This window comes from Tasmannia lanceolata, unplaced genomic scaffold, assembly GCF_043159265.1.
Source record: "Tasmannia lanceolata isolate RefF3 unplaced genomic scaffold, GAP_Taslan_0.1 ptg000008l, whole genome shotgun sequence".
NCBI classification, from domain to species: domain Eukaryota; kingdom Viridiplantae; phylum Streptophyta; class Magnoliopsida; order Canellales; family Winteraceae; genus Tasmannia; species Tasmannia lanceolata.
The window spans coordinates 20,827,211-20,853,673 of NW_027518685.1; the positions used below are offsets into that span (position 1 = coordinate 20,827,211).

Below are 26,463 nucleotides of genomic sequence, written 5' to 3' on the forward strand. Positions count from 1 at the left end.
AATCAAACAAGAGAGCCTATCCTTTCTGATTGAAACAATGAGCATTCTCCAACGCAAAGGAATAGCTTTTGAACAATTGAGTGTTTGTGGAGGTGGTCTGTAGCTAGATGGATGCTTACCACGATCATCTATAACTGTGGAGAAAATGAATTTGACTATATGCTTATCAGAATGCATCTTATAAGCTCAGCAGTGCATATTTACACTTCTGAATTAAATACATGACAGTGCTAGTTTGATGTAGAGCATGAAGCCTCATTCTTGATCACTCTGGTATTATATGAACCGCAGAAACCACATTTATGGTACAACCAGTGGAACCGAGCCGTCCCCTTCCTATCACAGTCATTGCACAGTATATCCTGGATTGTAAATCCAACAAGTTATTCTACGTCTAATATACAACAAAATGATCAAAAGAATAGATGACAAAACATTAATTGAAGGAAACGGTGAAAATCCGATGGACGCCTACCTGACAACGGTCCTTGTATTCTTCTGGAAGTTCTTCAGTGGACAACAAAGCGTCGAGCATTCCAAAGTAAACCTGAATGTACAATGCAGTAGTTAGAAAATCAATTACCAGCAGGGGGAAAGGAGAAGTGGTTAAAAACATACGCTTAGATGGTGAAATCATATGGGGTTCGACCATTCAAAAAATAATAATTTATATGGTGTTCGGACCTATTTTCGGATAGAAAGATAAGGGTGGACAAAATTATAGTGTCAACTACCTTTATTCGAACCATTCATTTGTTAGTCGCCAAAACAGAAAGGCTACACTGCAAAAACCTTCATTAGATGTTCCTAACCAGTATTATTGTAGGGTGTAAAAGGATGGCCCAGAAAGTACCCAAAAAACAAAATAAAATAAAATCCAGACAAATCAATGGTTATGATTGTCTGTTGCATTGGATTTGTGGTCTGAAACTCATTCATTATAGGGCCTAGCGGATGAATTGTTTGGATCACCAAACTACTGGGCGACGGATATACTTATGCAAGACCTGTATGTGTTGGTGAATGAAGATATAGAGCACCTTGAGAAGGTTGGGGCCCACCCTGTCCTTGCTAAACGGGGAACTGCCCAACACATTTCCCTCAATAATAAGGATCATGTGATCTACTACGACCCAAACAGTGGCCACAAATTTGACCATGTACAGTTCATTACTTCCATTCAAATCCTCCTTGAGACTTTGACCATGACAATGGCCACAACTTTGACATGTTTCCCTGGATAATATACAAGCAATATAAAAGACTCTTTTACCCATAACAAAGGGGAACCATAGAGTGATTGATTATTTCTAAAAATTTATCGTCAAAGAGGTACCTACTTTTATTTCCATTCAAAAATCACACTGTCATTTACTCATACATGCACGGACAAAGACTGAAAAGCTTTGAAGCATCACCAAATTCATAGCTAGTAAAGCACTATTGAGTGGGCCAATGAAATAGAAGAACATAAGGACAGCACTAAGCCACTAACACATAAAAAAAATAGCAGTTTTTTATCTGGAATTCTAAGCAGTACTAAGGTCCATAATTTCTATTTGTCCTGCCTCGGGAGATACTTTAAAAGAATTCATGGATTTTATCATTTCTACTCTTAAGTATGGTACATATAATGAATCATCAAAGAACAAAAGAAAACAAGAAACTTCACACTTGATGAAACCAAGAAAAAAAAGGAAAAAAAGATTAAGTTACCGCCATATCTCCCAAAGATTTGCTACATATCGGACAAGTATAGTGACTGCAAGTGTATGCCTAAACACAAAGAAACAAGTGTTTGGATCAAGCTTCCTTCTAAAAACTTTTTCATTAAAAGAAAAAGGAAGATAGAAGACGACAAGACTACGGATAAGTCATTTAAGCTAAACTAAATCAGAATAGGTTAGACCTGGAAGCAAGCAGAATGCATGAAATGACCACAAGGAAGAGCTCTAACTGCCGCACTTGATGTGAACAGAAAATCGCAACATATGGGGCAGTTCGATTCTAGGCTTTTTTCCCGGCAAGTGTGCTCCAGTAACTTCATTCCCAAGCAGCAATTACAGGTCATGCAATGAAAGAAGTCGATGCCAAGTCCTTTTCCAAGACGACATAAATTGCAAAATGGGCAATGGTACACTGTCCTGAAATAAGTGCAAAAGTTAGAGAATATTTAGGAAATTACTTCAAGAGAAGAAAGCAACAAAGTACTAGATCTCCAATCTTATATTAATCCAGGCCACCAGATCTTATGGGTTGACCCCATACCAACTTTGTAACTAGGAAATCAAAGGTTATAAAAGTAAACATTCTGCCGACTTTTCAATAATTTGATTAGGAACTGAACAGACAGAATTTCAGGGCAACTCATAGCACCAATTTCAAGAGTACAAAATGAAGCCGAAAAGTTGCTAGCTATCAATAGATATTGTTGTTGAGAAGTGAAATGTAGCGGCATAACATTCTAATTAAACAATGGCGGGAGACGATGAATAAAAATATTTCCACAATTCTTTTTTCCGCTCCACAGCAGACATTGAAAAATTTGTGATTGACACAATCTTTGAAGGCACAATCAGTTATATAATTAAGATATTTAGAAGCCTGTCCGTACTCCACAGTTTGAAACTGGGAGAATGTTTGACTCAATCTTTGAAGGTGTACCCAGTTAGATAAGTAAGAGGTTAAGAAGCCCTGCCCACAGTTTGAAACTGGGAGAATCAAAGATATGAGACTATAGTAGATGAACATTTTCTATAATCTCAACTGAGCAGACAATTATTAGAACTCTTTTCTGGGTGACAATAAATTTCAAAATAACTCACGCCACCACTTTTGAGAATGCCAAATCAAGAAGAGAAGCCGGAGCTGTTACTATTGAGGTGAGTACGTAATGGACTTTTCAAAAGCACAACGGCTCCAGACAATGATAAAAGAAAATATTTCCAGAGTTGATTGTCTGCTCAAACCTGAGACATCTAAAAATTCATCTAAAAATTCAGCTCTTACATATACTTTGCGAGATGGTTTCACCTCCGTCACGACTAACTGCATCACCCGAAATCAGCCCATTCACTTTTTGGTGAGTGGCTAAGATTGAAAAACCTGTTTTACAATTAGATCTAAGCCATTCACCAAAAAGTGAATGGGCAGATTTCAAGCTGATTCGCAACGGAGGTGAAACAGCATCATAATTTGCGGTACACCTATTATAAATGAAAGTACGAAGCGCCAGATTCATTCTCAGGACATTCAACGCATATTGGGGATTCAAGGGTTTCATAACTGAAAATTCATAGAGGGTAATACTATTTGATTCAAAACTGATAAATGCAAATGATCATCATAGAAAGGGCTGAAAGGAGGTGTAGGAAGCTGATACAGAGTGTCGCATTAAATGTGAACTTGATTGAATACTCTCTCTCTCTCTCTCTCTCTCTCTCTCTCTCTCTCTCTCTCTATATATATATATATATATATATATATATATATATATATATATATATATATATATATCTCAATATTGACATTCAATTGCATTTCATTCAGAAAAGAATTTGGATTTCAAAATTTGGATAAAAATCAAGAACAAATCAAAACAGGATAGATTGCAAATCTACCTTTTTTTCAATAATTTGTAAAGATTGTACCAGAAGAATGGGATATTCACAGAGGTGAAAACTAAAGATGACATGGGCGACAGTTGGTATCCCACAAAACTAAACTAAAGATGACGCTTTGTGCATGTTAAGAAAGTGTACCAAGCAAAACCAAAACCTACTAACCAAAATAATTTATTTTGTATGAATATGGGAGATCTTGTTGAGAGTTTGTACAAGTTGATACAAACTTGAGTTATATGTGAATATGGAAGATTTTTGTTGTCCTTTCTACGAGTTGATGCAATAACTCCAGTACTACTGACAAAGGCTTGAAAGAAACCCATGTCAATGTCTAACCAGTTAACAATACTAACGTCTTAGTTTCTACATCTTCCTACGGGGTGAGAGAATCTGCCAACAGTATTAACTGCTATGGTAGAATCTGTCATATCCAAAGGAGCAGCTTAACATATCATTAACTTGCTATTTCGCCCTTAAAGAAAATATTGATGATGTCTCTAGTCTCTACAACATTATTTACATTTCCAGTGCATTTCTACCTCCTCAATCTCCTTTCTACGTTGACGCCAGATTGGGAAAGAAAAGAATCTTGGGCTGATATTTCAAGAGTTACAATTTCACATTTCCTCAATAAGAAGGTTCCTTGTCATATCCAAGATCATTTCAGGACCCTTCTCATGAGAGCTCTCACTATTTATCCCTTGATTATGAGAGCTCGCATTAATTTGGATCATTAGTTTTGAGAATTTCACACTTTTAACTCATGGGACTCTTATTCCATTATGAAGAGAAGTTAAAGAATGAAGATGAATAGGACAATAGGCAAGAGCATAAGCGAAAAAAAGCAAAGTCTGACATGAGCCTAGACAATGTCCAAAACATCGTTAATAGCATGGGCAAATGTCCAAGGATATCTAACACCATCTCTAACCCAGTGAAAGTATTTAGAGAATCTCTCTCAACCATAAGAGAAAAGACTGAGTCATAAGCAAAATCCCACTAAGCAGAGCATGAACCTCTACCTCACAGGAATCCATCTCTCCAATCGGCCCATATGCCCATCTGATCTCACCCTTTGCACTATGGAGGCCACCAATTCCGGTACGGTTCGAATTTCCTAAGCTCAGACCATCAAAATTCAGCTTCAGAAATCTCAGGGAGAGAGTGAGGGGGGGATACCATCTGTGAGCGGAGTGCTTCACTCTAATCCTACTCTCCTCCCATGATCAACGAATTGAAGTCTCAGAAACTCCTCTAAAAACAGGATGAATCGCTGCCCACTGGGCCACGGCATAAAAAATACACAGTTGAATCGGTCTGTGTGCGCGCGCGAGTGTTGGGTTGGGTTTTAGGGTGGTCGTGAGGGGGGAGGGGGGGGAGTGTCCTTTGCAAACCACTTCAAAAAACCTCATGTTCATTTCCTTCCAAAAAAGCCAAAACAAGGGGAAAAGGAACAGACCTTTAGAGATTGACCTCTAGCAGGCCAAGGCGCAAAGTTCGAAGAATCAGAAGGCATAGCAATGTGAATAGGAAGAACCAAATTCACTCCAAAAAGCTTGAAGATGAAGATGCAAAACTTGCACCTGAAACTGCAATGAAGAAACAAATGATACAGTGTTACCAGTAGCGATGCAGATGGTACAATGACGGATGGCAATTCTCTCACAATTACGAAGATGATCACAGTCCAACGGAAGAAGCCAATCACCCTGTACGAGGTAGGCACACTCCACACACTTCTGTATAGGGATGACGAGATCTGACTGTAGCAATTGACCATAAAGGAATACAGCTTGTAAGTTCTGTTGGGCTTCCATATCCAAACTCGCCTATCTTCCTTGCCTTTTAATGAATGAAAAATCCAATCTGGCCATAAAAGAGACAACCATACCTAGCTCTCGTTCCACAAAAATTGTCTGAGAAATTGAACCTTCCAATTCAGTCTCTGATCCTATTGACTGAAAGCACTCAATCTTTTTCTCAGATGCAACAATGAAAAGTGAGAGAAAATCATCTCTCGGAAAATTAGATAGACCGAATATCCTGCCGGGATTAAATTCTCACGCAATTTGCCATTGTAAACTGAACAACGGGTTGGAACAGATCATGTTATGCATAATGTCACGCCAATTCACAATGCCCTGAAACATGAACTCGTCTAGAGGAAGCCTGCCCCCAAAGCTAGAACCATATTTAGCCTAAATCACTAAATACCAGAGATGGCCCCTATGTTCTCCAAATCTCCAAATCCACCTACCAAGCAAAGCATTGCTAATCATTCTCAAGCTCTGATACCTAACCCGCCCTCCTCCTTGGGTCAGCACAACCCCCATACCAACTGCCCAATCTTGTCAATCACAATGATAGGGCAATGGAAAAAGGAAACGAAACCATTGGGGAGATTAGCGAGCACCACTTTTATGAACGTAATTCTATCCCCTAGGGAAAAGAGGCTCTTTTTCCAAGGGGAGATCTTGCTCTCCTCTCTCAATCAGAGTGTCCCACTGACCCTTGGGACGCAAAGTCACACACAACGAATGCTCAAGGCATTCCTGCAGCCAAGCAATATGCCTTACAAACGATCAATAATCTCTTTGAGATGGTTGAAATTCCACTTGAATCCATCCTTGGCATGGATCTATATAATAATTTTGCTAGACTTGCATCCAGTAATTAAAGGTTCCCAAAGATGCGTAGACCAAAAGATGATTCCCCACTTTAGAGCAAAAACTTCAGCCTTGTTGGATTCTTTAACTACCAATCATGCTAGAAAAGGCGAGCTTGACCAGTCCTTCATGGTCCCTAAGAATACTTGCAATTCCAGAAGTCAAGGATTGTCTATGCTAAAGGCATCCAAGTTACCTTGACAGCACCCAAAAGGAGGAAAACTCACGTAGGGGTTGTGGTTTCTCTACCCACGTAACTCGATCGGTAATAGTCCAACATATGTCTAAAGATCAGAGCAAGAGATGCCTTCGACGATCATAGAGGTCACACAGTCTTTCATTCCTTCCCTTCCACAACGTACATAATATAGAAGGGAGGAAAATGCCCCAAAGTGATTTCCCCCTAGCCAACCAAGGGGAGAAGGTCCATGACTCAATCAGATCAGCAATCAATGAATAACTCGAGCAATGCCAAATAAGAGAGAGACTCCAAAGGTGCCTGGCAAACAGTCAACGAATAAGATCTAACTCGGTGTTGGTGTAGCGCATGGAACAATGGTTGACGATCACCCGTCTACAATGGATCAGATGGTCGACAATCAAAATCTTATCCAAGCAGGCAGTCCACCAAAATGCTATGATCTGAGGCGGCTCATGAATATACCACAGTTTATAGGATAGAGAAAACGTGCTTCCTTTTTGTTGTCATCTTGGTGTAACGGGACTTCACCTAGAATGAACTAAACGAGGTGCATCCCTAAAAGGGTCTATATGCACTGAATCCCTGATAAACAGCATCAAGTAAAGCTAGCAGCTCCATCACCATATCCAATTCTAGCTGAAAAAATCCTATTGGAAGGGGTGGACAAAGAAACACTCCCTCCCTATGTCTCCAAGCCCTAAAGCTGTTGGGTTTCTCAAAGGCATTCCACAACCGAAAGATTTCTCTCCAAGCACTTGAACCCAAGATGTTGAGCATAAAATTTGTCTACCATCCTCCCCACTAACAACTCTACAGTTATCGTCGGTTTCGACCCCGAATCTCCAAAGCCACTTCCCCATAAAAGCCTTTTCTATATCAGCCCTTTGATTCCCAAATCCCCTCATACAATGACCGGCAAATATTTGCATCACTTTCAAGAATGAGTCGTGATCTAATCCCCCCCCCCTACAGACACACACACACACACGAAAAAAACCAACAAGGTGGTGTCTTCGTGTCTTCTTAGTTCAAGCTATGTATATCTTGCAAGCATGTCGTGAAGATAATGAAATGATGGTTTAGATATTTTCCTTAACTGAGTTAAATTTTGGTCACGAAGATAACAGTCAAGTGGTTTAGATATTTTTCTCAACTGAGTTAAATTTTTGCTTCTCGAACAAAACTGTATAGTTTCTCAATTTCATATTTTTCTCAACTGAGTCAAAATCTTGCTTCTCGAACAAAACTGTATAGTTTTTCAACTTCAAAATGAACCAAGAATTCTCAGCTATACAAGTATTATTTGAAGCGAGTTTTTCAAGGTATGTTCCCACTACGCATAAAACATACTTTATGTCCAGTAGACGATTTCTTGGCAAATATAGATGATACATTAGAAATCGAAATAGAGTTACTAATGAGAAGATCGTACCTTTCATCGTCAAAGAATTTGCAAATATTACAATAGTACTTTGACATTGAAAATCCCTCGCAGGAAGGGGTTTGACAAATCGGTCCAATTGGTTGAATTTTCAGACAGCGCATACACATCATTTCTGAAGTGGATTTCCTGCAAAAAATGATGGATCCAAAATTAAATATAGATAAGCACGACTCTAAAGTGTCTATAATGGAAGCCAGAAATTCACCTATCCATTGAATGATCGCTGACATTATCGTGGCAAAATCTACAAGTGACCAACTTGCCACAGCAGGAAGCAACAAGTTTGCAATTTCTTTTATAGTGTTCACACCCAAACGTCTTCTCCGGATCTCTAAACGATGGAGAGCATCCAGGTACTTCTTCAATATTTGTAGTCTCTCCCCTTGTTTCTTGAGGCAATTTCTGCTGAGCAGCTATCCAGCGACTAAAATAACCCATCAAGGTTTAGTTTATGTAGGACCGATTGTCAATAATTACAAAATTGGACTTTATAAAGCGTGGTATATAAGCATATGGTTATCGCAAGAACATACCTAGTCATAAGATTTTGAATAAGATATGCTTTTCTTCGCGGATCAAGTGTTGAATCTCGAGAGACTTTTCTTATCTCTGACTCGAGCTCATTCTGATTCATTCGAAAAATATCCTTCCAGCCAGGCTTGAACATCTGATCACTGTGGTCCAGAGTTTCTTGGATACCCATGCCTAGTAGAACATAAAGTCAAAAATCATAAGAGGACCCATTCAGAAAGGGAAAAAAATTATGAAAGGAAATCTTCACCTATATGAACTCCTCAAAACATTAACATTGACTAAAATCTATAAAAAAAAAAATGGACTTATTCATATTTGATCCAACATGTGCAATGTAGTGCACATTAGTAAATAGAGGAATTCTAAATTGAGGGGCACCCCTGCAAAAATAGGGTGAAAGGGCACCCCCATTGGCTATAAATCACAAAAATGCATTTAATGCTCTTTGACTTTTAGCCATCATAAATGCATGATGGTGAATTATAGCCAATGGGGGAGCCCCTTCACCCCATTTTTGAAAGGGTGCCCTTCAGTTTAGCATTCCTCTAGTAAATAATACACAACACAAATGAATTGGCAGTTGCAGAAACCTTCAGGAGAAATACTGCTCTCGGTTGCAGTCTGTATTGATCCCGCTGGAGTTCCTTTCCACCATTCATCAAGCCACTCACTAAACATTGTGTTTTTGGTTGCCTGCCTCCATGTGTCCATCATTTTATTCTGCTCCTCATGAGTAAGTGCAGACGTTACCCATGGTAACATTGACTGGAGGACTTCTGCTCCCGTAGTCCCAATTATACGACCAACAATTTTGTCCTGTTCCTCCACGGAAAAATGGCGGTCAAACAATGGCCACAGCTCAAGCTCTTCCCTAAAGACATGTTGGTCCAGTGTGACTCGTATGGATTTACACATGCCTTGAAGCTTTGTAGCAAGCTCATTGTACTGTCTCATCAGATCATCACCATCAGACACACTCATTCTGCTCAAGCCTTCATGTAATTGCGAAAGCTCAGAAAGAACCACTGAGATATCTTCAAATAGTTTCTCCTCTTGCTTGTGATCGAGGGTATAAGAGTGGCTCACATTATGTAGTGTCTCTTTGGATTCTAGAGCTGGAAAAACAATCTCATCCTCAGCATTACTATGAGCTCTATATAAACCCCACAACAACCGAAATCTTCCACTGAACTGACGGAAAAATGTCTCGTCACAGCCAGTAAGCTTTCCAGATTCAACATCCAAATATTCCAAGTCTTTCCGGATGGCTTTATGAAATTTGAATATGTTGTCAATCGGTCTTGGTGCTTGCCCAATTCCAGATGAGCTAATGTCCGTTTCCCAGATAAAAAGACTGGAATTAAGGGAAGGAGCAGAAGAAGAGCCAAAAGAAAGGGAACGCAACGACTTGGTAGCAGCACGCGAACTTATTCCTAGGTTACTGTTGCTAACTCCCAAACCGGGGACGCAACAAGACTGATTGTTACATAAAAGATGTTGGGTATTTGCAGTTTCTGAAATTTTAGAAGTGTTGGTATTTTCACAACATCCTAAGAAGTTGACACGTTTAACGGGCCTTTTATCCCCATTTTCCTTCACAAATGATGGTTCTCCATTTGCATATAACTGAGAAGCACATGCACAGAAGGAGGGACTAAAATCTTCTTCAATTTCATTCAACTTTTTCACTGGACAGCCCCCCATTGCACTAGAAGACAAACATATGAACTTTCCTGATTTAGAAACATCTTGGAGACGACCTTTGCATGCCCAACCAGAGAAAAGTGTAACCAGTGCAGTGTCAGATGGTGGAGCTGCATCAAATACATATGTAAGTCTATATTGAATAAAAAACAAGCATGTGGATGTTTATGCAGGATATGTTTTTAGAAAGTGACTACGGTGGAGATTAGGCATATAACCTGCCAAACGTATATTATGAAGAAATGACCTGGCATCCTCTTCACTTAGTGATCCTACCAGCCATGGTAAGACACGCTCTACCAATTTCAGTGGCATCACACACAAGCTTTCATACAGAAGGTCACGCTGTTTTTGAAGACTGAAATGCTGCCGAGCAAGAGGAAGAACCTGGAAATGGAAAATAAGCTAAATACACTGCTTCTAATGATAGCAACAAGAGAGGAAAAGAGTTCACCACGCTAACATGTCAACCAAAACCGATTTTTTTTTCTTCAATTTCAGTCATTTCGTTCAAATTTCAGCCAAAACAACCAAATTTTCAAATTTCGGCCGAAATCCAAACTGAAATCCAAAAATTTCAGATTTCGGTCCCTTCGGCCGAAATTTAAAACAATGGTTGCAACTAAAAGATTTCTTCCTTTTTTTCCTATTTTATCTGGATTCCGCTAACATCAATTGACATTTATTATAGATGTTTGAGTTCTATCCGCAGTAACATAAATGAACTTTTCAGGAAAGAATCAAGGAAAGATTGGAATTAAGGCTTGGTAGGTCTAGATTTGGTTATCGACTAGGGTTTGGTTGCCTTTCCAAAGGTTTTGTCCATGTCCTACAAGTACTCAGTGGTTGTTGAACTAGTTTGTGCAAGTGGCAACAATCGTCAATTAACCCCACAAATATGGTACCCTGGTCATTTTGAAACAACATAAGGAGATGTAGCACTCTCCCCATATGGTCATGCCAATTGCTAAAGGACACGTGGCACTCTTACAAGTTGTGTTACAGCTCGAGGGAGATGCAATGTCTCCTGCCATGACTGAGCATTTTACATGGGAATAAAAAAAAACATTACATTTACATAACCAACTTAAATCCCATTCCATAACGGGTCACACACGCATATATATATATATATATATGAGGAAAGTGTTTCTACTCGGCCGAGTAGAAAAGCTTATCTACTCCTCCCTTTAAAAAGTACAGTGGGCCCACACATTGTGGATGATCCAAAGCATTCATTTGATAGGTCTTAACATAGATAGGGTGTGCCCAAAAAATCAGCACCAAAGGGTCATCCTAGCCCTTCGTTTTGTTGGGCCTTGTAGAAACAGAATGGACGCACTGTGTAAGATGCGTAAGATGCGTCCATTCTGTTTCTACAAGGCCCAACAAAACGAAGGGCTAGGATGACCCTTTGGTGCTGATTTTTTGGGCACACCCTATCTATGATAAGACCTATCAAATGAATGCTTTGGATCATCCACAATGTGTGGGCCCACTGTACTTTTTAAAGGGAGGAGTAGATAAGCTTTTCTACTCGGCCGAGTAGAAACACTTTCCTCATATATATATATATATATATATATATATATATATATATATATATATATATATATATATATATATATATATAGAGAGAGAGAGAGAGAGAGAGAGAGAGAGTGCTAAAAATAAGAAATATATAAATATTTTCTTTCTAAAAATTATATTAATCAAATTCATTAATCCTTGCTTGTTGAGATTTTCTGGGTTTGAAAATATACAAATATATAAATATTTTCTTTCTAAAAATTATATTAATTAAATCCATCAATCCTTTATTTTAGAGATTTTCGGGGTTTGAAACTATATATATATATAGGGAAAGGTGAGCGTACTCGGTCGAGTAGATAAGCTTATCTACTCGGTCGGGTTAAAAACAGTGGGGGGCCACATTTTTTGGGTAATCCAAACCATTCATTTGAAAGGCCCTTACCTAGATAGGGTGTCCACAAAAAATCAGCCCCATAGGATCATCCTAACCCATCCAACAGTGGAGGGGAAAATGGGCAGATTTGTGGACAAACTGTGTTTGTCCATTTTTCCCTCCACTGTTGGATGGGTTAGGATGATCCTATGGGGCTGATTTTTTGTGGACACCCTATCTAGGTAAGGGTCTTTCAAATGAATGGTTTTGATCACCCAAAAAATGTGGGCCCCCACTGTTTTTAACCCGACCGAGTAGATAAGCTTATCTACTCGACCGAGTAAGCTCACTTTTCCCATATATATATATATATATATATATATATAGAGAGAGAGAGAGAGAGAGAGAGAGAGAGAGTGCTAAAAATAAGAAATATATAAATATTTTCTTTCTAAAAATTATATCAATCAAATTCATTAATCCTTGCTTGTTGAGATTTTCTGGGTTTGAAAATATACAAATATATAAATATTTTCTTTCTAAAAATTATATTAATTAAATCCATCAATCCTTTATTTTTGAGATTTTCGGGGTTTGAAACTATACACATGTTGAAAAAAAACTATACAAGCAGAAAAAAAATTACCGAAACTTCTTCGTTGTAGAAGTGCTTCTGTATGGTTTCCATTATTTGATCAGCATGTGAGCATAGCTCTGTATAGAATTCAGCTGAAGTGGAATTGGCTCCCGTACTTTGAATGCTTTCTATCAAGCACCTAAAATTGTTAAACTGACTTTCTTCTTCAGCATGCTCTTGGGCAAAAGAGAGTTCCCCATCTACAGCAGGGAATATAACCTCGTCCTCAGCAATACTGCATGCAGAATGCCAAGAAAATTATTTAAAATTGAAGTAAATGTTAAAGGATCCAATTAAATTATTATTATTATTATTGTTGATGGAATGATACCTGCACTCCCTTGTTTCAATAATGGCCCTCCTTTATTAAACCTTTAATAACTGGCTGTTGATAGGTTTATAAGAGTTATAATTGCATTTAAAAACTGATTAAAATTGTTAAGAGAGGGCTGCCATTTATTAAAACAAGGGATTCTGGGTAACTCATATCATTTCCCTAATATAATCATCATCATCATCATTGTTATTATCATCAAGATCATTGTTATTGTCATCGTCGCTTTCGTTGTCATAATCATTATTAGTATCAGTCATGGTTTTAAGATTTTGGTTGGGACCGAAACAGAAATTTCTCTTTCCGAAATTTCGAGAAATTGATTTTTTTTTTTAAATATATAGTATTATTCCAAAATTTAGGCTGAAATTACCGAAATTTCAGAATTGATAAAATAATAATTTTTTTACCGGATTTCGGCCAAAATTTCAGTTTTGGACGAGGCCGAAACCCAAACCCAAACCGAAATTTAAATCCATGGTATCAGTAATAATATTATAAGCGCTTTTTTTTTCCATTTATGCAAATAGGTCATAGGAGTTTCTTAAAACAAAAGCAGAAAATCATCCATTTTGCAAAGAGAGTGCACTCTGCACTGAAAGAAGCTCATATGACAGATAAGCTGCATATCTTCCAACATAAAGAAATTCCAACCAAAAGAACAACAACTAGCATACCTGTGAAAGATGCATACTTGAGCAATAAATTGCAGTCTCTCATTGAAGGCTGATAGATCAGAGAAATCTCCTGAAAGTTTTATCTTTCTTGCCTCTTCAGCAATGTCATTCAATTCTCTTTTTATTGCATTATGCCAATGCAATATTTCATTTACTGGATGTGACCCAGCTGAATCAGCTACATTGCATTTTGTATCCAGATGTTTTCTTTTTCCAAAGTTCGACGAATCACATGCGCAAGATCCTTTCTCAGTTTGGTTTTTAATCTTCCCAGTCCCAGAATCTCTACAACATTGGAACGGAGGAAAATCTTCACATGTTTTAGCTTTTTTCCCTTCCATCCAGGTGAATATAACCTTCATTTTCCACAATTTATAGTCAAGTACAATGCATTTAGAGAAATAGAGTCAAATATTATTTCCATACTTGGAAAAATTTGTACCTGTTGAAGAAGCTTTTCTTCTGGAACTATCTTGCACAAGCATTTCAGCATATCCTGATGTTCATCGGATGAAATAGAAGATGAAAGCCATGGAAGGAACTCTGCCATCATATTGACAGGGATGCTGCACAAGAATTGCCAGACCAATGCAGCTTGCTCTTCAAATGAAAATTTCTCAATAAGCAAGGGGAAGACCTGCATCAAAATAAAAGTAAATCCGACATGAAAACATAATATAAATGCCAAGAAACTAAATATTATACAACATTTTATTAATAATTGCTCCAGTCCTCTAGTAGGCTACCAAAGGATGCATAAACTAATATAACTAATGTGGTCAAGAAAACATCCACCGTCATCTGCAAACATAAAATCCTTCAGCTTAAACAAAACTTTCAGTGGACTGCTGACTGGAAGTCAGAAAATTTATATACTGAAGTTCACTCACAAAGGGTAGAAATACTTTTACTTTATGCTTCTCACCCCCACAGTGCTTGACACAACACCCTTTATTTTGCATATTCAATGACACATACTTCACAACGAAACAAATCAGAATATTATTTCAAAAAAAAAAAAAAAACAATCAGAATATCCTTTATGCTTATTATAGACTGCGCTGGCAGGAGCGGTAGTTGAGGAGTGCTTGAATTTCAATTAATTTTTGCTGCTAAAAAGTGAAGCATTATTATTTTCTTTTATCGACTAAGCTATTGACCTCATCTTCTAATTTATATATTAAGTGCATAAAACCCCAATACCCAAAATACCCTTCCTGGGTAATTACACATACATGACTACTTATAACACTCCCCCTCAAACTGGAGCATAGATAACATTCATGCCCAACTTGATGTAAATTATTTTGGAACTAACTTTTACCCCAGCACTTAGTGACCCCATCACCAAGGTGCTCCTCAGACTTGACAAATGGTGTATTGATCTTCTTACTTATAATCATGTCTCCGATGAAATGGCAGTGCTTAGTTATTTCATGAAATACGAGATTGTTGGAAGTAGAGATGGATGTCCTATTATTTCAATACATTTTTATGGGAATTGGAACAATAAATATCATCTCATGTGAAAGAGGCTGCACCCATATCCTCACGTTGTATGGGCAACAATTTTCATAACCTTTGACAAAACACTTTATCGGTCCATCAACTGAGTACTTGAAGGCTTGAAAGAACACATAATCAAATTTGGCCAATATTTGAATTTGTAGTAAGTAGTTAAAATTCTGTGTGTTTTCACAACTCATTGGCTTTGTAACGCTTCATCAAGTGTAATCAATGTTTGTGGTGTGTTTTTAGGGTAGCTGATGCAAGATAGTCGAAGGAATGACCAATACTTCGCTCTAATACCAAACTGATGTAGAGCGGATCTGTGGAAGGAACATTAGGGCTGAAAAGGATTGCAAATTAGGGTTTTGGATCCTAAATTATGGGATTAGATTGAAAAATTATTTCTACAATGTTTAGGGTAGGTTTAGAAGGGAGTGCAGACATATGTCAGGAATGTTCAGACATATGCCGAGGTGTAGGCAAGGATTTTTGGTGAGACTAAGAGGCGCATGGACCAAAGAATAATACATAGAGATCAAAACCTAAAAAAAAAAAAAAAAAAAAAAAGGCAATGGGAGAGAGAGAAAATACCTAGAATCTCTTTAGGTTTCCTAGGAATCTCACATAGGTTGAAGCTCCACATTCTAAGAACAAGAAAAGGATAGATGGCAAGTTTGGAATCTCACCAACCAAAACCTAGAGCATCGCAATAAGGGATTCCTAGGTATCACACCTTGGGATGTGTTTGGTTGCACAAAAGCCAAGGAGATTTACGGATTTTTCTTGGCATTTGGGTCCCACGTTAGCAAGATTCTTGTTTGGTTGCCAATATAGCATCGAAATCTCTGGAGACTCCCAGTGATGTCTCATAGTTAATCATTGCATGTTTGCTGACATGTCACCCTTGTCCCCTCCCTGTGAAATTCAAGCTAAAATCCAAAAAAAAAAAAGATAAAATTTTGCTTGAATTTCTTGGGAATGGTGCCTTTTCTCTTTCTATCTTTCTCTCTCTCTCTCCCCCCCTCCTCTCTCCCCTCTTTCTATATTGGTAATGACACCCCCTACCACTATTCTCTGAGGTTAACAACCAAACACTACATACCACTATTCTGCCAAGTGAGTTACAGGTAAATACAATGAATGTCTCCTCCCTACTGACTATTTACACCATTACTCTCCGACGTAAATACTTGCAACCAAACATTGTCTTCGGGAAAATCAAGGCATCTCACCTTGGCAAAGAGTAGACATCACATCCACACAAGAAGAAAAACTTTAAATCTTTAGTCATTCATTCCATAGCATTCATTCATCATTATTAGAAAAGTGCCATGAGGCTTACAATATAAAAGAGAAAGAAGGGTACAAGAAAGTTCTAAGACCCTAAAATAAAAATCAAACACTTTTGGACTAAAATACCCTCTAATGACTTAAAAACTCTCTTCCCACATAAAATGCCCTAATACATGTGTAGGACCTATTTAAAATCCTCGTAAGTCAAAGAAACCAAGTGATATCGGTGGTAAAAGATTGTGGTACCCCTCATATAACTTAAGGGATTAAAAGAACCTAAAAGACACGTATAATTAAAATATGGACCCTAGGATGGTCTCCATCAGTACCTATATGTACAAATGTACTCGATCGTTTCTTAATTTCCCTTTTCACTCTTTTCCTATGATTTGTGGACACGGACATGGATGTCGCGTGTCGACACCAACACGGCAACCCCCCCAAATTGTAGAACGAGGACACGGCTAGAAATGAGACCCTTGTAAACTTGAAGAAGAGAGAAATAAAGACCGTAGATTATTGTAGAATAGTTCTTAGATGGGATACAAAGAGTCAAACACTGAGATTAGTATAGAAGAGGCATAATGAACTACAGGTTGTATTTCAAGAATATATTTCTAAATAAAATCAAGGGAATGATATCAGCACAGATATGTTTTAATAATTGCAAGAACTCGGCTTGTCTTTTCTTTTCTAATCGACTTGTGAGAGCAGAGCTTTTTGGGAACTATAATAATCTTTAACAGCTCTTTAAATAATAAAAAACAATATGAATTTGTGCAGTTATTAAAACACAGTTGTGCTGATATCATTTCCCAAAATCAATCAATTAAATAATTAAGAATTCACTCACCAGAGGTTTACATTTCAAAAGCTGTTAAAGTGATTGAAAGTCTATGGGAAATTTCAAGATGTGTCATTATTGCTTCTTTTTTTATTTTTCGAATAATAGCACTGTTGCTGTTGTTATCTATCTGTTTTAAGTATGCTTAAAAGTTTGAATGAATAGCTTTTACAGTTTTCCAGGCTGCCACGACTTGACTGCAAATGCAAGTACGTAAAAGCTAGGAAAAAAACTTCAGAGCAGTCATTTTAAAGTAAAAAGAATGGCAGAAAAGCTTGCAGAAAATATAAAGGCTTGCATTTTGCAAGGAAATAATAAAATGGGAAAATGATATCCTCCCCCCCCCCCCCCCCCTTCTGACGGATAAAATCCCACCCTTTAACGTTTTTCGTGAGAAGGGTTCACTGTTTGAGGATAAATTCACCCCCTATAACATTTTTCCTTACCTTTGAAACTTAACGAATAACGTTAAGGGGTGGGATTTTATCCATCAAGGCGGGGGGGGGGGGGGGGGGGGGGGAGAATATTATTTCCCAATAAAAACTTGTAAAATAAGAGCATGTCAGCATGTCATGTCACATCTGTCTCTGAAATTGTGACATTGCAAGTTTTCATAACAGTATTTTAAAGTGTAAAATCTGACAGACTGATTTTTCACTTAAAAACTCCAGGTAACAACTTTTCCGAGTAACACAAAAGTGACAAAACTCGAGCTTTTTACGGTTTCTGGGTATAATAGTGTTTTTAACTCTTGGTCTTGCTTTTTCTAAGAAGTTTCTTTTTACAGACAAGAATAAGAAATAGCTAAAGCATGGACCGTGTCTAAACCCGCATCAACACGTGTCCATTTCGACACGTGTCTGGTCAAGAGTCAAAGTGTCCACGAATCATAGCTCTTTTTGCATGTATCTTCAAAAGATTTTAACATGACAAAGATGCTTAGCAATACAGAGTTTGATCATGTCATCAAATTTCGGAAATATTTGAATTTATAGTACGCATTTGAATTTTGTGTTTTTACTTTTTACAACTCATTGACTTTATCATGCTTAAGTGTAAACTATGTTTGTGGTGTGTAATTAGGGTAGTTCTATGTACAAATGTGCTAGACCTTTTCTTAATTTCCCTTTCACTCTTTTTTTTTTTTTCATTTAATTTCAAAAGAGAGAAAGATGCTTATATTCAGACTGCAAATGATGTTTAAGGTTAAACTATGTTTGTGGTGTGTAATTAGGGTAGTTCTACGTACAAATGTGCTAGATCTTTTCTTATTTTTCACTCTTTTTTCATTTAACTTCAAAAAACTCTTTAAAAAGACAGCTGCTTATATTTAGATTGCTAATGATGTTTAAGGTTAAATATATGAATGGATTATATTGAGTTTATATGTTGATGAATGACAATGTTAATGTGATCGGATGACTATAGTTTGCATTCATGTGAGCAGTCATCCTTTGATTGAACGAAACCTACCACTGCATCAATCACATTCTTAGATCATAGAATCATAAAAGTGCACATTCTCATGAACTCATAAATCATATTATAGGACTTAAAATCTTTAGAGAAATGAAATCATGAAAGAGTAAAGATGAGTAGACAAGAATTTAAGATGTAGTCAGGTAAGAATCAGGCAATACAATGTTTGATCATGTCCACGAAATTTATATATTATGTAGGTCTGGTTTAGGGAAATGACATCAGCACTAACGTGTTTTGATATTTCCACAAAAACATCTTGTCTTTTAGTAATTAAAGAGCTGTCAAATGGCGATTACAGTTCCCAAAAAGCTCTCAATTGAAAAAGAAAAGACAAGTTTGGCCCACACAATTATTAAAACATGGTTGTGCTGATATCATTTCCTTTGGTTTATTATCGTTTATCATTATCTTCCATATTTGTATTTTTTAGCACTTTGGAAGTGTATCAGGCAGATCAGCGAGACGCATTGCATGAAGGCAGTAAGTATAGGATTTTGAAGTGCCTGAGACACTTCAAATATGCCTAAGAAGCATGAATTCATGTGAGACTAATAGTTATCTTTCTGTGTTGACAATACATGTTTCTATGGTTTGTAGAATAGACGTGTGCCTAGCCAAAGCTTACTCACCAAAATTACACTGGATCTTAAGCAGTAGTGGGGGAAAAAGGAAAAATACCATTAAAAAAATAATATAAATAATTTTTGGGTCAAGGAAACCTAGGAATGCAAGATTTTGAAGATAGATCCACCAAAGTAGAATATTACTGCAAATTAGCCATTTCCAAAAATATTAAATGAGCACTATAATGGAATCAAAGGTATTTGGAGAAAAGCATGTTGCTTCTTTATTTTCACATATCCATTTACCATTGAAATTTGAGAGAAGTTTATGGGCATCTGTTTAGATATACAAAACCAAGCCCCTGTTCCTACAACAGGATAATTTCAGTTTTATTGTCTAAGATGTAGTAATCAACTTAGTAGAATATATGGTTTCAATGTGAAATGATTAACTAGCAGGCTAGCACCACAATCATATAAATAATACCTGTTCTTCTTCCTTGGACATGTGTTGACTGAGTGATGTTCGAATTGCTCCAGTACAAGATGCTAGCTCTCTCCGAAAGCTGACATCATTTTGCATGTTTGAATTCAGTAACTCGAACAATTGATCAAATAGGTCGCTCTCCCCCTTGTGTTCAAGCGAATATGTTTGTGCTACATTTTTCACACGTATGTCTAGAGCTGGAAAGATAACCTGCAGTGTCCAAACGTGAAATAATATTAAGACTTCATGAAAAGAACATACCAATGGTTCTCAGATAGGAAAATATAAAGTGACCAGTTTCATGTTATCACAGTTTATTGAGTTAAAATTTAAAGAAATCAAGAAATGGCAAACTATTCATGTAATGTGAAGAGAGTCAAAATCAGGGTTCATGTTTAGGGAGAGCAAACCATCAAGATGCCTCCATTCAAACTGAAACACAAATTCGTATTGCATCAGATAATGCTCTTGCCAAATTGAACTTCGAATGGTGTTATGGCCAATTAGACATGTTTAAAAGTCAAGTACCCTCTATGAGAACTTTTTTGTTTTTTCTGATAAATACCCTATGGAAAACTCAAAATTCAAACATGACATTGTGAGGGAGAGGTGTTCTCCCATAGTATGGTTCATGGCCTGAAAAAACCCCTCAAATTGTTTATTCAATGGACTAAATGGATACAACGAATAATTATCTATACTACATAGGATACATACAAAGAGGTTTGGATGTGGCACAAGCGAAGGAACAAGAAACCATAAACACAATGAAAAACAACAACCCAAAGTCTTGATCACAAGATAGGTTGAAAAAAGGACCTAAAGATCCACATTTTCTTGAAGAAAAAAAGAGAGAAAAAGGGTATCCTTTTTCATCAATCAATTACCTCTCAAAACACCTCCTCCTTTCGGTTAAAACGGGCAAAAAAATCTAAAGAAAAAGCCCACGAAAATGGGGCCCTCCATTAATAATTTCAACCTATGCATCAAATTAAAAGGGAAAAATAATTTAAAAAAATGCAATTGGGGGCCACAGAGACAAAGCCCATAAAAAATCAACAAATCCCTATGAAAGCACGAACATAAACTAACTAAAAACATGTGGATGGTCCCAAATACCACTAGCACTGATAATCCTCTTGTAGTCATAGTAACAGAGTTTTGGGAGTCCCTTTCCAGCAGTTGCATAAATAATTTTTGCTAAAAGTTGCCTGCAACCTGTTCTGCATCACTCTCCCTCGGTTGAGAAGGATTTGCCCTTGAATCTAAGGGGTCGTTGTTGGAATCATCACCATAATGAGGAAATAGATGCCTCATGTTAAAAGCATCATGAGTGTTCAAGTAGCTCAACAGCTTTAGGCGATATGCGTTATCATTGATCATCCCAATCACCTCACAATAACCAATCTTCCTGTTGCGCAGCTTGTTATAATCACCAACCGAGAAACAATGAGTCAAAACAACCCACACATAGTACCCTACATCAAATACCAACTGTCTCATGTGCTTGTTGGCTTGCTCTTTATACTTGGCATTTACCATCCTTGACCTCTCTTTTAGATGTTCATGGAAAACCTTTAAGTTCCCAATCAGATCTTCCGTCTCCCATTCACTTGTCTACCGTTCACTCGACTAATCATCGGTACTGGAGATAAGTTTAGACCAGTGAGAGGATTACTCAGTGCATCTGCCACATTATTCAGCACGCCTATTTCGTGCTTAAGAGTGAAAGTAAATTCCTGCAAACAACCACCCATTTTGCATGCCGAGCGTTCAAATTCTCTTGGTTGTTGATATGCTTCAAGGTATCATGGTATGAATAGATAACGAACTCCCTCTTGATCAGGTAGTGTCTCTGATGCTCATATAGTTCGACACCATATGTCGAATAGTAAACCTTGCCACCCCAAGCTTCTCACTAAAGAATGGAGACATAATGGTCCATAGAAATCATTCATTTCCCTTCATACAGTCGGTGATTGGAGACATAATGGTGCTGACCTCTGTGATGAAACGGTAGTAGAGAGAATGTAGCCTATGGAAACTACAGGACCTCTGTCAAAGGTAGAAGGTACAATCAACAAAAAACAAAAATTTGAATGGTAAGGTACAATCAACAATTGTCTTTACTTCAGATTCCTTCATCCGAAAGCCATCGATTTAAACCTCATATCCTAAGAATAACACCCTCATGTTCATATGCGTAACACTTTTTCATGTTCACAAAGAACTTGGACCTGCATAGCACACCAAGGACCTTACGCAAACGGAGCATATGAGAGTCAGTACATGAATTATAAACCAATATATCATCAAAGTATAGCTCAACAAAACTTCCTATAAAAGGTTGCAAAAATTGGTTCCCCACACGAATAAAAGTGCTTGGCACATTAGATAACCCAAATGGAATAACAAGCCGCTCATAAAATCTCTCTCCCGTCAAAGCGGTCTTTTATTCATCATTGAGTTGTATGCAAATCTGGTTTTTTTAATGATAAAAAAATTGCATGTGAAGCTGATCGTAACCACTTTCAGATCCACATTGTAAAATAGCGTTGCCCCATTTAAGTGATTAAACATGTCATTGAGATGGGTTATCTAGAACATGCACTTAATTGTCATTTTATTTATAGCGCAGCTATCTACACACATGTCATGAGCCATCCTTCTTGGGAGTCAATAAAGTTGAGACAACACATGAACTCGGGCTTTCCCTTATGAAATCATTTTCTTAGTTTTCTAATAACTCCCTCACCTGTGAGTTCTTCCTATTCCTTAGGATTCATACAGTAATGTGCTTTATTTGGGAAGTTAGCACCCAACAGAGGTTGATGTGATGTTGAATGTCTCGCAACGGTGGTAAACCCAATGGTAGATCACTGGGAAAAAATACCAACAAATTACCCTAAAAATGACTACACCATACTAGGAATCCCCAGTCCCATTGATTCCTCTTTCCCGATTAGCACATACACGATTCCATTTTCTTTTATTTCTTCTAGGAATTAATTCAGAGAAAGGAGATTAGATCCCTCCCCTACTTGGGATTTGGAGTAGATCTCTTTTAACATAACAAAGATAACTTACAGATCATCCTTCCAGAAAGTGTACGTGTTTTTCTTCCCGTCATGGACCACATGCCTATCGTATTGCCACGAACATCCCAATAAAATATGGCATACCTCCATCTTGATTACATCTCTCCATCTTGATTACATCACATCATGCTTTATCGGAATACAATTTACCAACTGAAAAAGTAATCAGGCAACGTTTGGTTACACTTACCTCAACATCATGTTTCAACCATGACAGTTTGTATGGGGGAGCATGATACTCTCTAGGTAAACATAACTTTGTGATTGCCTCCTCAGACACCATGTTTTCACAACTACCGCTGTCAATAATAACCTTGCAGACTTTATCGGCTACCGAGCATGTCGTTTAAAAAGATTCCTTCGCAGCCAATCTTCTGACTCATCCCAGGGAGTGAGCTTGACCTTTCATCTACTCTCCATGCACAACGCCATCATCATTATCCTTAGTTACGTATGTCGGATCTTCCTCCAGCCCTTCACCTTCTCCATCATCTATCAATAAACCCTTGCCTTCTCATTCACCTTCCCGGCAATAACTAGAAATATGTTTGGTGATGGGGACCATAGTGGGGCCATATTTTAATTTTCAAGTGTATTTTAGGCAGTGTTTAAAAACTCCTTGACTCGGCAAGGAACTCGCCCGAGTCGACTCCTTTTTACCTCGGCCGCATTCCGCGTTTCACCACATCTGCGTTCCGCTTTTTGCCTTACAGAGTCAATAAACTCCTTTGACTCTCCCGAGTTATGACCTTGTCAACCGTGTTAACCGCGTTCTTGGCCGCGTCCGCGCCGAGTCAACAAGGATTTTTCTTGGCCGCGTTCCGCGTCAAATCCGCTTTTTTAAACACTGATTTTAGGTGTCTTTTAAGTCCTTTAAGTTAAAGTAGGGGTATTAGAGTCTTTTTACATTAAAATAGCTTAAGTTCTTTGAGTTATGTATGTTTTACATGTGTATTGGCTTACAAGTAAGAGGGTAGTTTGGTCCAAAGGTATTGGTTTTTTTTAGGGTTTGAGAAAGTTCTAGTTCTCTTCTTCTTTCTTATATATTGTAAGCCTTATGGCACTTTTCAAGAAGGATGCTATGTTATGATGAATGAAAAAAGATTTGAAGTTTTCCTCTCATGTGGATGTGATGCCTACCTCTTGCCAAGGTGTGATGCCTTAATCTTCCCTATGGTTCGTGCCTTGGGTTTTAGTTGGTGAGATTGCAACCTTCTTTTCTATCTCTCTTTCATGTTTCTTTTCCTCTTTTTTTGTTTAGTTTTCATCCCATAAATCAACTTCCCGGAAACCCTAAACCTATCTTGTATGTTTCTTTTTCACATATTTTCTACCCCAAAACCCCTAGAATACCGTTAAAAAAATTCACCAATCTTAGAAACACCATTCAAACTCATTCACGCCTTGCGCCTCTTTCGCTTTCTCCAAAAACAACTAATTCTAGACCTTCCCGGCATCCTTCGAAAGCCTCCCGGCATATGCCTGCGCCACTCTAAACCTAATAGAAATATTTTTACAATCTCATAACATATTTTAGGAACCAAAACCCTAATTTATCAGTTCAACATTCAATCGTCCTGCATCATTTGGTCTCTCCACACTTGAAGGAAGTAACCTAAGGTTAGTTTGCTGTCCACAATTTGCAGCAGATGTAGATGTCACACAATTTGGGGGAGCAACTTCGAAGGAGTCTCTCTCTCTCTCTCTCTCTCTCTCTCTCTCTCTCTCTCTCTCTCTCTCCGGCCTAGAACCAACTAGGAGCTCTATTATTGATGAGCAGCAAGTCGTGGTTTTGTCTCATAACTCTGCCGGATCCATAGATAAATTGTTTTTCTAATATGAGGGCTCTATGATGGGCTTCTTGAATCATTTATATGGTGTGAAGATTCAGGACATCCTGATAAGCCTGTCGGAAGCCACCAATATACCTCATCACCATCGCTCTGCACTTCCTAATAGATCATTCTAAGAATTAATTAATAAAATTTTCTCGATATAATCGTCAAATTTCTCGATGTAATCGTCAATCGAACACCTCCCCTTCCTCAAGTTCTGAAATCTCTACTAAAGGGTTTGGGTATAGTTAAAGGGTCTTCTCTTGAGTTTAATAACTCAGTTGTAGTCATTTCTTTATGGCCGGATCACGTCGACCAAGGATTTGATGTAATTTCGACTGATAAATAAAATCTGTTGCTATTTTTATTTTATTTTTAAATCCCTCAATTAAAAATTAGTCTCTCAAAAGATTAGATGTCTTGCTCAAACTTCAAACATACATGCATAATATAAAGCCAATAGTGATGGCACTTTTCAGAAAAACGAGAACTGTGAATGATACATTGATACGTGAGTATGGCCCAGTAAAACATGGATACGACATAAATAGCACTGGCATACTGAAAAATGAAGCGCAAGCATGCCATGGTTGGGTTACTGCACCAACTACGACTCATCTTGGTTTCATAGGAGCTCAACAACTAGCAAGTAGATGTCAGGAAAGTGAAACACATGTCAAAATGAAATAGCCATACAATGTAGATGGTGGCAAGATGATACACCAATTCATATCCCAAAATCTAAGAAAACAGTTTCAAAAGCACCGAAAAAATGATATATGATTGGAAGTAAAGGGTTCAATCGGCACAGAACAGCCAGAAGCCTATAATAGGTAATACAACAAGCACAGGATGAAACATAAACTCCACCTCTCCAATAACATCAATCCAATAGAAATTAGATTTCAATTCTCATACTATGCCGAAGGGATAAAAAGGAAAAGTACATAGGCAACATAACATAAACACATCAATTCTCCCAACCTGTCAAGTTAATTTTAATAAGACTTAAAACATTTCAGCCTAAATCAGCAAACCGCTCCTACCAAATCTAATTAAAACCACAGAAATTGAGATATTGTTGTAACTCGAACTCAAGAAACAAAATCAAAACCTAGGGATTGAAATTTGGGGAAAAGAAGATCCAATACCTCGTCCTCAGCATTACAGTGGTGCTTATAGATTGACCTAAGGAAATGATACCGCTTGAACAGCGGCGCGATGTCCCCACTCGGATCTGTTGCGAAGGTTAGGGCCGCGTGGTGGAACCGATCGAGCTCAGAACGTATGGCTTTGTGGAAGAACAAAAAGATGAGTATAGGAGATTTTTGTGCAGAATTCTTCAAACAAGTCTTAGAAGAAGAATTAGGAGAAGGATCTACTGGATTTACAGGTGCTGCCATTAAACCAATAACTCCATCTCTATGTTGAAGCCCTGTTAAAGGCGTGGCCATTCTCTCTACAAAATCGAATTGCACAAAAAAACAGTGGGTTTTGTGCCCTAGGTTTTCCCGAATTTCTCAGACGTGGATTTTTCTCGTTCTCTCTATGTTGTCTTCTTCAACGAAGAGAGAGAGAGAGAGAAAGAGAGAGACGGAGCGGCTAAAGACACGAGAGTTTTGGGT

General features: G+C 37.8%; 1 protein-coding gene across 1 annotated transcript; it reads right to left on the reverse strand.

Annotated features, from left to right (window-relative positions):
• On the reverse strand, positions 1-26,463 carry BTS (zinc finger protein-like protein). The gene is made up of 14 exons (XM_077388510.1): positions 25,990-26,463; positions 19,906-20,115; positions 14,170-14,364; positions 13,728-14,083; positions 12,726-12,951; positions 10,392-10,560; positions 9,060-10,283; positions 8,469-8,640; positions 8,141-8,359; positions 7,924-8,061; positions 1,910-2,144; positions 1,717-1,776; positions 476-547; positions 1-362 (listed from the first exon to the last, which is right to left on the reverse strand). The coding sequence occupies exons 1-14, from the start codon at positions 26,290-26,292 to the stop codon at positions 231-233; spliced, it is 3,711 nt and encodes a 1,236-aa protein (XP_077244625.1). The 5' UTR covers positions 26,293-26,463; the 3' UTR covers positions 1-230.